Here is a 12481-nt window from a genome sequence, read left to right on the forward strand (position 1 = left end):
ATGCAAGCTTTCGAAACTTGTCGTAAATAAATCCAATTATTTGCAACTGTGACGCAAACCTTAATACGTACATATTGTAAAATGTTCTTATGAATGTGTGTACAATTCACATCTCCTTCAAAACTACTTAACTGATTCCAACCAAACTTGGTACGCTTATCCCTTGTCAGGCAACAGAGCTATGGTGGCAAGAACCACCTACTTATCATAGTTCAGGAATGATTACGTCATCGATACTGAGTTGCGTGAAAAACTGCTGCGTTGTACATGACGTTTGTATTTATTACTTCTTTGATACTAATTCTATTCGAAACCTATTTCGCAGATAATACCCACATATTCCGCCCCATATACCTACACATATATATCATTGTGTTCATATAGTTCTGGAGATAGCTTGTCATAAATACCGAGCTGCATAAAAACTACCGCATTATACATGACGTTGAAATTTATTACTTCTATGCTACTAGCTCTATTGAAATATATCATTGTGCGCACATAGGTCAGGAGATAGCACGTCATAAACACTGAACTAGGTGAAAAATTGCCGCAGCGTGCATGACGTTTAAATTAATTACTTCTTGCTACTATTTCTATTCGCAACATACTTCGCAGATAATTTCCACATACAAAAGAAAACAAAATGGTGCTCGAACAGGACTTGTGGGCCATCGGTACCAACCGGCTGTCATGTCATCCCCAGCTCTTAGTCGTCAGTGGACGCAGATACGGAGGTGCATGTGGCCAGCACACCGCTCTCCCGGCCGATGAAAGGTTTTGTGATCGGTGTCGCTACATCTCAGTCAAGTAGCTCCTCAATTTGCCTAACCAGGGCTGAGTGCACCCCGCTTGCTAACAGCACTCGGCAGACGCGGAAAGTTGCCCATCCAAGTGCTAGTCAAGCCCGACAGCGCTTAACTTTGGTCATCTGGCGGGAACTTGTGTTACCACTACGGCAAGGCCGTTGGCAAATATCCAACTATGCTGTTGCATCTACCTACACAAATAAATCATTGTGCGACACATGGTCCAAGAGATATGATGCAGTGAACATGATATTCGTGAGAAAATACCGTGTCATGAATGAATACATTTATTCTTTACTCTGAAGACACTTCTACTGTCTACGTGGTAGCAGTTTTGACAGCTTTCAACTGCGAAGCGCAAACTATTGTAGGGGAAACATCAGGATTCTATTGAGTTATGAAGAGGCTTTGTCAAAGAGATCTATACAAAATAGCGTTGTAGACACGCGAAGCAGTTGCTGACAGTTTAATGAAACTTTCTGAGATCATCTCATCTCTACTGCAAGAAGACATAAGGTAATAATAAACGAAAGGAATATGTTAGTCTTGACCACAGGCCAAATTGGCAAAATAAATACCTTGGCAATGTGGAACATGTAAGTGAGTTGCAAAAAAATTCAGCTGCTGATTCTCATACCAACGCAACGTTGGCATTGCATAATAAAAACGTTATTTTCAATTTGAAGGTTGGCTGGAAACCACAGTACCGTACTAGGCATGCTCCTGTTTGATATGGTACGCCGGCTGAAGTGGCCGAGCGGTTCTAGGCGCTACAGTCTGGAACCGCGCGACCGCAACGGTCGTAGGTTCGAATCCTGCCTCGGGCATGGATGTGTGTGATGTCCTTAGGTTAGATAGGTTTCAGTAGTTCTAAGTTCTAGGTGACTGATGACCTCTTCTTTTATATGGTACACACTTCACTACCTTCGATTTTAAAGGTGAGCCTTCTTGGGTCACGATTAGTGAAGATATCGCTGTGTGTGATTCTTTTTATCTCTTTACTTTATACTTACCATTGCTGTTTCAGATATCTTGTTCTTTAATGTAAAGTGTAATTATGTTCTACTTTTACTATTTTACAACGCTAATATGTCATTAACGAGTTATTTCTTGTTTTTGAGAGCGCAATAATTTTAATATTATGATAATTTCTGTTCTGATAAACGTAAATATGTAAAAGAGAAGTGCTATACGAATGGGGAGCGTGAGCCATATCGAGAATGAGTGCGGCCACTAGAATACTGGGGTCGATTTGCGCCGTAATAAAACGTTCCTCAGATATTGCCGTACACTTACTTTCCGAGTGCGGTATATACTTAATATTGACGCGGTCATCGTGCAAAGTAAGTTTTAAAGTGTTTTGAGCGGTAGTTGCTGTGGCCTGAGTTACAAATGAGGATTCACACTCACTAAAATACTAACAGCCGCTACAAAACCAGTTAATCCGTTTTTTACATTTGCCATTCGTAACGCAATCACGTGTCTCAGAAACGTTGTCTTACAGAAATACGAACTTCGATATATATATAAGACTACCAGCTACTTTCGATCATGCTGTGCGTGAAGAGAGACGAGAAAGGAATAGTGTTACCGCCGACGGGATCATGTACCAAATAAGACGATGCAATAGTTGCTGTCTGTCAAGAGCAGATCTCTACTCCGACTTCGCCGCCACCGCCACCGAACAGCAGATGATTTCGTAAACCGTTTCCCAGGTAACAGTTAAGGCATTTGAAGTAAAGTTGACTCCGTCTATCTATCTCTCTTTCTCTCTCTCTCAGAAAATATTTAGGAAACAGATGCATTCACTTTAAGTGTAATTTAAATTATTTTTTCTTCTTTTTTTAGGGAATCATACACAAGATTTGCCTTGGAGTAAATGTAGTTTTGTAGTGAGTGGATTCAGAATTTCCTATTGTCATTGTTTACCATATTACTATTTTTCTACCACTGTAACTTGCCTGTCTTCATGTCTTTTTCTTCTACTGGCTACTGTAAACTTTATTATGTATCTTTTGTGGTATGTGCTTCGACATATGCATGTGCAGTGACTATACTTTTATTTTGTACTTAATAAATAGTGTGATCTGGGGCGCCCGCCATTAGCGTGCTCCGACCAATTAGAATAAAGCAGGTCACATTTAACAATGGTAAAAGATATATACACACACAATGGGGAGTTTTATAGATATGCGACTACAGTACTGGAACTATGTTTACGTTCTGGAAATCGTATTATAACAGCAATCTCAAAGCGATGAGTGAGATTACTTGTTTCTGTAGATACCACTGAGCGATATTACACATTGAGCATTTTTCAAAAGTATTCTCGATATTTCGGTAGTTAAAATTCTTCTGTGTTTTGTTTAGTAAGTTCTAACGTGATCATTACAGCGAATTTGTAGTAAAACGAGTCCTTGCGAGTAGGGAATCAGTATACTTTACTTAACTGTGTTTTCCAGTTAAATATTCCGTCACTTTCACGGTCAAAATTCGACATTCAAATGTTTTGAGTTCAAGTTTCGTTACAGAGCCTCCTAATTTGCCTAACGAAGCAAGCCCTAAATCACGACCTGTGATAATCTCTTGGTCTTAGGACAGCACGTTGCCACCATGTCCTGAATTATTTCTGTATATTTTACAGTGATCGTCTCCTACTGAAGTTTAACCTCCTTCAGTTTCCTCGACTGCTACGAAAGTTATTACATAATTTCTTAACTAAAGTCCCCCGTCTCTTATTCTAGTTAGTGTATTCAATACATTTGCTTCTTCATTTCACATCTAACCATTACACGTAATTAAGAGCATTCTTCTGTAACGCTACTTCTCAGCGGTTCGGTTCACTTCCATCCAATTTTGCGCACAGTTCATAATGCGCTTGCCATAATTTAGTGCTCCAGGAGTACATTCTCAGATGTATCTTAAATTAAGATCTATATTTGACTCTAAGGTCCCCTTCGCCTGTATTATTCTGTTTTTTACATCCCTTTTACTTCGTCCGTTTTTTCATTACAAGGTACCAGAATTCTTTCTCTTGATCTACTATACAGTACCTATTGATGTTAATTTTATCGTCAACATCAATTGTGTTTCTCCTCAATACATTCGCGAATCTTTGTTTTACTAGGCGCTGCAGTCTGGAACCGCAAGACCGCTACGGTCGCAGGTTCGAATCCTGCCTCGGGCATGGATGTTTGTGATGTCCTTAGGTTAGTTAGGTTTAACTAGTTCTAAGTTCTAGGGGACTAATGACCTCAGCAGTTGAGTCCCATAGTGCTCAGAGCCATTTGAACCATTTTTTTTTTGTTTTACTCTGATTCCAAGTTTTGTGCTCAGTAGACTGTTTTTTATATCCTACAGGTGCTGTAATTTTTCTTTACTTCCAGAGAAATATAGCAATTTCTCCGAACCAAGTCATTATTCAGAACTTTTGCCGGGGGTTAAAAAATCCACGAATGAGAGAAAAATTCTTAGGATCGCTTGGATACCCTTATATTTGAAGCCTCACTGGAAACCACTGAACTGTGGAATCACTGTGACAAATAAAATAAAATAGTTAGTTTTACACATAGTGTACGTCACGCTGTATAGAAGTGTATATTGCTTTAGACTCCCATCATAAAAAGTCTAATGCTAATATAGTCACATTCACGTGGCACTGAGAGCTACGGAATGAAGTGTTTTTCTGTATACTGCTGCAGGTAGTATTCCCGTCTTAGAACCCATAGGCAGGGCTGTTTTATACCCGAGTTGGTATCGCCCACTTTTCATATGCGCTGTTGTATCCCAGCACCGAATGTTGGTAGTTTTAATGAAACTGTCATATCTTAACACTTTATGAGGCAACAGCTTTGAAATCACAGAAGAGAGTCATAAAAATAATAAACATAAATTGTAATCGGACTCACTAAAAGGACGTGTTTAAATAGCTGAGGATTGTAACAGCATCACTTGTGTGCCTCTCAATCTGTTATGCAAAATAAAATTGTTACACTAACAGAAGCACACATTCATGGGAAAAGAGCTAGACAGAACTAAGATTCAAAGGATAAATATGAACAGAAAACACAAAAAATTGTATGCGATAATAAAGTTGTACAGAAAAATCCTCAGGGAGAGTAAAGAGGCAAATAAAATTAAGATAGTTAAAAAAAATTGCTAAAATATACCTTATAAATAGTGCATCCGGTATAGCAAGGAATTATTAAGAGAACATATAGGGGCTAATTATAAAAAATATCATAAGATATTTTTAACAACACTAGGAATTATACAAATATCTCGTCAAAACATAGTGCATATTTTGTAAAGTTTTATGTCGCAGGTCTGTGATGCAAAACAAGCGAACTGCTTCCATTTTGATATATCGTATTAATGTGTGTGTCTGCGTGTGTCTGTGTGCGTAACGTAGTGTAAGTTGTGAATGGTGAAAAAATATGAACTAACAGAACAGTGTAATTTTCTGGAGATTATTGATGGTTTTTAAATTAGCAGGTCTGGTTTCCGACACTGATGGAATAGTGCCGACCGGCCGCCATGTAATCCTCCGCCAATGTCTTCATTAGGTTTCCGTGTGGAGGGGTATGGAGTCAGCAAAGCGCTCTACCAGTTGTTGCCAGCTTCCCATACTTTAGAGACGCTACTTCCTAATGAGGTTCTTCCTCAAATGGATTCGCGAGTGTGAGTGGACCCATTCCAGCCCTCCCACTAAGTCCCTGTCAGCAGCAAGAGCTGAATCTTGGTCTACTGTATTGCTGTCAGACACGTTGACCACTCTGATAAGCAGAGGCACTTGTTTTCAAATTAAATCGTTTACCATCCAGATCTGTGCGAAATAACATTTGTATTTTATTTTATGTACTGATTTACTTAATCTGACAAGATTATGGTCATAAGGCCACTCCTACATATGAGTGATGCGTTTTACATATTTTACATTATATGCACTGCACCACCAAGAAATAATTTACGTAGTGTAATGAAATTTCGGAAATACACCTATCTATGTAACATATGTAAGTGATTAACACTGCATAGGATAACCACGGGAGTGCTCCTGATGTCATACGAAATCCCATCCCAGCCCGGAACTTCAGGCGTAAGTCCAGTGTGTTTGGCACGCAGACGGGCTGGTTGCAGGCCTCATTCTAACCAACACACGGCCATCACTGGTACCGAGGTTGAACCAGCTCTCATCAGAAAACAGAACAGACCTCCGCCCTGCCCTCCAATGACACTACTGAAGTCACCAATGGCGGTGGTTCGGAGTCAGTGGACTGCACGCTACAGGGAGTCTGGCTCGGAGCTATCCCTGAAGTAACAGATTTGTAATAGTTCTTTGTGTCACTGTGGTGCCAATGCTGCTCAAATGTCTGCTGCAGATGCAGCACTATGCACCAGAGCCATACGATGAACGCAATGGTCTCCCCTCTCGGTAACCCCACGTGGGGGCTGATGACCTCAGATGTTAAGTCCCATAGTGGTTAGGGCCATCTGAACCATCTTCTCATCATCATACAACACAAACATATACTACACTTAGCACGCACACGTACACGCACACACACACACACACACACACACAGACAGACACACACACACACACACACACACACACACACACACACACACGATACATACAATGCAGTATCACACATATTGTAATGGAGCATGTTGTAAATAAATAAAAAAAAGGTGCATTTGCTTTACTATTTGACAGAGGAATGTTTCGTCATAAACATGAATATTTGGGGAAAGGACAACAGCTTCTTCTTCACACGATGTAAAGTCTCCACAGAGTACTTGTGTATAGAAAATTAATTTCTTAGTTGCTTATCTGTTTGTGATAAGATGGCGTGTGAAATATCATGATCTGTAAATGAATAAGTTATTTAAGTATCGTGACCAGTGACTTTTTTACACTATGAGTGGCGGATTACTAAATTTATTTCTCCCTCTTTGAGTATCCAGGCCATCCCACATATCATATGCCGCACTGTCACGTAATGCGATACACACCGTTTTCTGTTGCCTAAAGCGTCTTCAGCATTATGTTTATCTTTCTTAGTGATTATGAAACAAAGTACATCTATTATTATAATGCTGTGCAATTCCACGCCACATGAATGAGATGTTAGTACAGCTGTCGAATGGTTTGTCATCCGTTTTGTGATAGTGCTCACATACTCTTACCGATTGAGCCGAGTCTAAGTGCGACTGTGGAGGGAGTTGTCGTAATGGGCTCACCGATGATAACTATACATGATCTAACTGCAGCGCGTTTGCTTGGAAAGCGTTCTCAGTGATTTCGTTTCTTTGCAACCGAAGTTAACGAAAGACGTCTTTACCGGCCAGCAACGTTGACATAAACTAGGGGTTTACCGTATGAAAGTAATTTTAACTTAAATATGGAAGGATGGACGTCTAGATTTGGAGTTCTCATGCATGAATATTCTAATATGATTATCGAAGTTTTTCAGGGGTAATTTTGTCTCTGCAGGCCCGCAATTCGATAGATTGTGCGCATGCAATGTCAACGTTGCGCATGTGCCTGCGTCCCCTAGGTAAAAGAACTTTCCACAGTGTGCGTCAAATTCCACTTGGGGCGTGCATGCAGCGACAGCATATCCGTATCAGCCACTGCGCCAATTTTCGGTACAAACACTGTGACGTGGCTCAACGGTTATAAGCCGAAAAGTATCGTGGCAAAATGTCGACGTCATCCGCTTGAATGACCGAAACCTCACTGAATAGGAGTAGAGTAATTTACATATAGTAGTATATGAATTTTATAAAGATGTACGGTGTTCGTATAAATTATATTACGAGAACTACATCCTCCGTTAGACAGAAGAGAGGACGTCGTTACTGTTAATCATCATCATCGATCAGTTTCGGTTACTCCCAGATGTTCCAACGGTCCACTTTCATCTTTAATTTTCATTGCCGTGTTACGTTTGTTTATGTTATATAATCCAGACTTGAGTAAATGCAGGGGAACATAAATGAATCAGCTACTAAATGTTGCAGCAATGCTCGATTATTTAAAACCCATTTACAAGCCTGTTATTTGTACCGCTTCCCTCCATGTATAAAAGACTGCTCAAATGCTAGTGGCTGCAAGAGGCTGAACAGCCCAGAGTAGCTTTCATTTGTTCGTCTGTCCTGTTTATTAGGAGTGCAAAGTAGCGGGTTTCCCTCGTACTTCTTCGTAGAAAGTGAAAGAGCCGTCATCGGGGACTGATAACGAAGCTAGATGGCGAGAGGAGTACCAGAGGATATGGAACTGCCACTGTCGTGGACGGCAAGTGGACAGTCTATCCTCAAACTGAACATCCGCCATCTGTGGTTATGTGGAGTGTGGCCACTTCCTGGTTCCTGGATGTTTGAACTGTACGGCTTTTTGGGGCTGGTACTGGGCGTCTGGAATGCAGTGGAGAGTTCGCTGGCCCTTTACTACTGCTGGGGAGACATGGAGGAGACGACGCTGGTTCTTACCAGTACCTTCACAATCGGCTGCGGCACCGTCAAGATGGCCTTCTTTATGCACAACCAGCGGCAGTACTACGCGCTGGCTCGACGCGTGGACACGCTGATGTCTCTGCAGAGGGAAGCCTGCTCTGCGGACCCTGGTTTGGCCGACATCCACCACTGCTCCCAGAGGCGTGCGTTCCGTCTCACCATGGGCATGCTGCTGTTCATGTTCTCGCAATGTTTCGTGTGGTTCCCCATGCCGATAGTGGCGCGGAGGGAGGAACGGCGCCTGCCGTTCGCTCAGCACGCCTGGGACAACAATACCCACTACTACGCGCTGTCGTACGCCGTGCAGTGCGTGATAGGGGCATGGACGAGTCAGCTGAGTTTCGGCGTCGACCTGCTCTTCGTCGCCGTCATGATTCTAGTGGCTGCGCAGCTGCAGATACTCGCACTGCGCATTGTCAATCTGAAGGCGGAGAGCTACGAAGTAAAGATGGAAGATGAGGCCAGATCCGTGAACGGCACGACGGCAAATATTTCCGATGAATTGTACGAAAATTTGTGCCTTTGTATCGAAAGCCACCAGAAAATTCTCAGGTACGTTGCATAAACTGAGTAATTTCTCTCGCACGTATCTTAATAAGCACTACTACTCTGATCCGTACTAAGCACAAGTATTTGAGAAGTCCGTAGCAATTCTTTTCTAACATTTGTTGTCTATTAAGAATGACTACATAAGAAAAAGTGTTATTCCACGCGCATAGTTTTAATGCCGCATAAAATATTGTCTCGGTGCAGCGACATATAACTAGCACTCAGTGAACAGTAATGGATACTTGTGCACTTCACTAAACTTAAGAGTAAACTAGCTTTGTGTTCGTGACATATTGGTCCGCAACCTCTTTCAACACTTTAAACGTAGCGATACTCCATGAATGGAATATAGGTGCCCACCAGTACGTTGTCTGACACTGTTATGTTGACGGATATGTCCAATATTCTTTTGCTGTTTGGAAAATGTGACACGACATCCAGTGGTAACCATAATATAAAATGTCAAAACAGTGTATTTTGACAAGACTACAGTTTTTGGAAGTGTGAAGTTATCATGCATGAAATATAGGGAGCGAAAAGTTATCTACAACTTGTAGTGAAATCAGACGACGGTAGTCGAAGGATATTACACAGAGGCAGTTGCTGATCAACAGCTCGTAGAGACTTCAGACCGCAGTAGTCGAAGGACATTACTCAGAGACCGTGGTGAGGAAGAACTTGTTCAATTTGCACTCGCAACAAGCAAGAAGAAATTTATAAATGAAATCTAAATTACGAAGCATCCAACAAGAACCTTAACATTTCCCAACGACCCCACGACCCTGGTAGAGACGGCAAGTGATTTCGACGATCAGTTGAACGGAAAGACATAGGTAGTACCTTGAAAATACGTTATAAGATGAACATCACTAAACGTAGACAAGGGTCGTGGAGTGTGATGGATATAAGTCAGGTGATGCTGGGGCAGCTACATTAGGAAATCGGAAACGAAAACTAGTCAACCAGTTTTGTTGTTTTGGTAGAAATTGCTAATGACGTCAGTAGCGAAGAGGATATAAAATGCACCATGGCTCGGGTTCGATTCCTGGCTTGGGAGGTGGTTTTCTCCCCTCGGGTGCTTTTTTCCCCATCATCGTTTTGTCGTCACTGATACGTAAGTCACACAATGTACCGTCAACTTGAGTAATAGAAGGGACCGTTTAACAGGAGCTAACCTAAGACATCAGAGAACAGTCAAACTGGAAAGAAGTTTGTATGTATGTCACGCATACTGTAAGCAGGCTCAGATGATTGTAGGTTATAGAAGTTTGCCGAGAAATGGAGATACTTGGACAGGATTGACTAGGGTGGAGCGCTGCATCAAACAAGTCTTTGTACTGCACACAAAAAGCAACTCGCAATGGATTAGGACGTGGTGAGTGGTTGAAAATGGCAACTGGACAACAAGCCGCAAACGGAAACTCATCTGTAAAATGAAGTTCTACCTTGATGGTCATTCTGGAATAAATAGTGTGTCGAGCTGGAATTCGGAACAATGATTTGCGTCCTCCATGTGTGTACAGGAAACGAGTTTAACAAAAAATATGCTAAAATAATAGATGTTCAGACTAACTAGGATATTATTCGAGTTTGTGGTACCCATGACGTAAGCATTAGCATGTAAAGCTCCTTTCACTACAAGACCATTAGACGAAGAAAACAAGCTCTGAATAGACGAAAATGGGGAAAGTAATCGGGCGTGAACGTTTCAAAGGGAACTTCCACCACTATATTAGTGAATTCAACCTATGTCAGTTGGAAGTCATAAAAAACCATCGACTGCCTGCGGCAAGAACAGGGCAAACCTTCACAAACATGTTTGACTGGTGGAGATAGCAACAACAATGCTCCAGTATCTAAAATAGTACGCTGTTGCCAAAAGACATCTAACATCTCATGAAATATCAAGAACTGGTTTTTAGGCAAAAAGTAACGAAAATTCTCATTGTCAACCGTTCCTGCATGGGCTCTGAAAAGTATAAGGTAACAGTTCGCGAAGTGACAGAACTCATGTCCTGAAACATTCAGTCTACAAACAGAAAAAAATCGTATTACATATTGCTGTAAGGAGTATGATCTCAAATGCCGTGTAGACCACGGATGAAAAGTAGATATGACAGAAGTGTGACTGACTCGTAAACCATATGTTAGAGTGATTAGTTAAGATACTGCTCTTGAACTTTAGTTAAAGGGGATTCAGATTCCATACACCTTTACGTAGGATCCGAAGTGCACTTCAGCCTTTTGTTGAAGCAAGCTGCAAAACGACTAATGCCGATTCCTGCGGCATTGTATCACGTTTTCCATCTCTAGGAACTTAATTTTTATTACATTAGCCATAAGAAGAGAGAGCTGCAGTAAATGTCCTTTGTTATTACAAAACTATTTCAGTAGCTGTTACAACTGGAGAAACCTTAACAACTATTAACCATCTCGACAGTTATGTCAAAAGACTGTCTATCCATTGACCTCTTGTAGCTCATACTGCGTCTGCTGATGTTGTCTTCTGTGATCTTTCGCAAGCCAATAACGAAACAACAAAAGCTGAATATGAGGACACGCTATCTGACGATGACGAAATTACACATATCAGTCACACCTATTGTCGATTTTGGCTGAAATGTCCTGCTTCGTATTAACTCAAATTTCAGATGGCCTTTGGATTCCTTACAATCAAAAACAGTAAGGACCCTACAGCAAACATTAAGCTCGAGTACGTATTATAAAATTCCTCGAGAAAACAATAGGCCGTGTGGAGTGGCCGCAGGGTTTGAGGCGCCTTGTCACGGACTGTGCGGCCCCTCCTGCCGGAGGTTAGGGTCTTCCCTCGGGCATGGGTGTGTGTGTTGTTCTTAGCATAAGTTAGTGTAAGTTAGTTTAAGTAGTGTGTAAGTCTAGGGACCGATGAAAATGTTGAAATGTGTTTGAAATCTTATGGGACTTAACTGCTAAGGTCATCAGTCCCTGAGCTTACACACTACTTAACCTAAATGATCCTAAGGACAAACACACACACACACCCGTGCCTGAGGGAGGACTCGAACCTCCGCCGGGACCAGCCGCACAGTCCATGACTGCAGCGCTTTGACAGCTCGGCTAATCCCGCGCGGCTAGGGACCGATGACCTCAGCAGTTTGGTACGATCTTGCGACAAAACAGACGACAGCTACCGAATACAATAACCGCGTGAAACGTAGTTCGTTTTTTACATACGATACCTCGCAAGCAGTAAAAATTACATATTTTGATTCATGCTGTTAGTTAAAACTGATACTTCACTAAGTACCGGTAGCTAGTTTCGAGCATGTGCTAATCCTCAAGCGATCTGTGGATGTGGGAACATCATCCTTGTATGTATTACGAAACATAAATCTTGTGTCAAGAAGAGGACCCATGGCATGGTCGGCAATGGCCGAGCGGTTAAAGGCGCTACAGTCTGGAACCGCACGACCGCTACGGTCGCAGGTTCGAATCCTGCCTCGGGCATGGCTGTGTGTGATGTCCTTAGGTTAGTTAGGTTTAAGTAGTTCTAAGTTCTAGGGGACTTATGACCACAGCAGTTGAGTCCCATAGTGCTCAGAGCCATTTGACCCTTGGTCGGC

The 12481-nt window shown here is 41.8% G+C and overlaps 1 protein-coding gene across 1 annotated transcript in view; it reads left to right on the plus strand.

Moving 5' to 3' along the window:
* The first annotated feature begins 8064 nt into the window (after positions 1-8064).
* The window catches only part of LOC126419474 (odorant receptor Or2-like), a 47654-nt gene continuing 43237 nt past the window's right edge, over positions 8065-12481 (plus strand). The window contains exon 1 of the mRNA XM_050086662.1: positions 8065-8882. Coding sequence (XP_049942619.1) covers positions 8065-8882 — 818 coding nt within the window. The remainder of the gene's footprint in view (positions 8883-12481) is intronic.

The sequence above is a fragment of the Schistocerca serialis genome, chromosome 9, assembly GCF_023864345.2.
Source record: "Schistocerca serialis cubense isolate TAMUIC-IGC-003099 chromosome 9, iqSchSeri2.2, whole genome shotgun sequence".
In the NCBI taxonomy this organism is placed as follows: Eukaryota; Metazoa; Arthropoda; class Insecta; order Orthoptera; family Acrididae; genus Schistocerca; species Schistocerca serialis.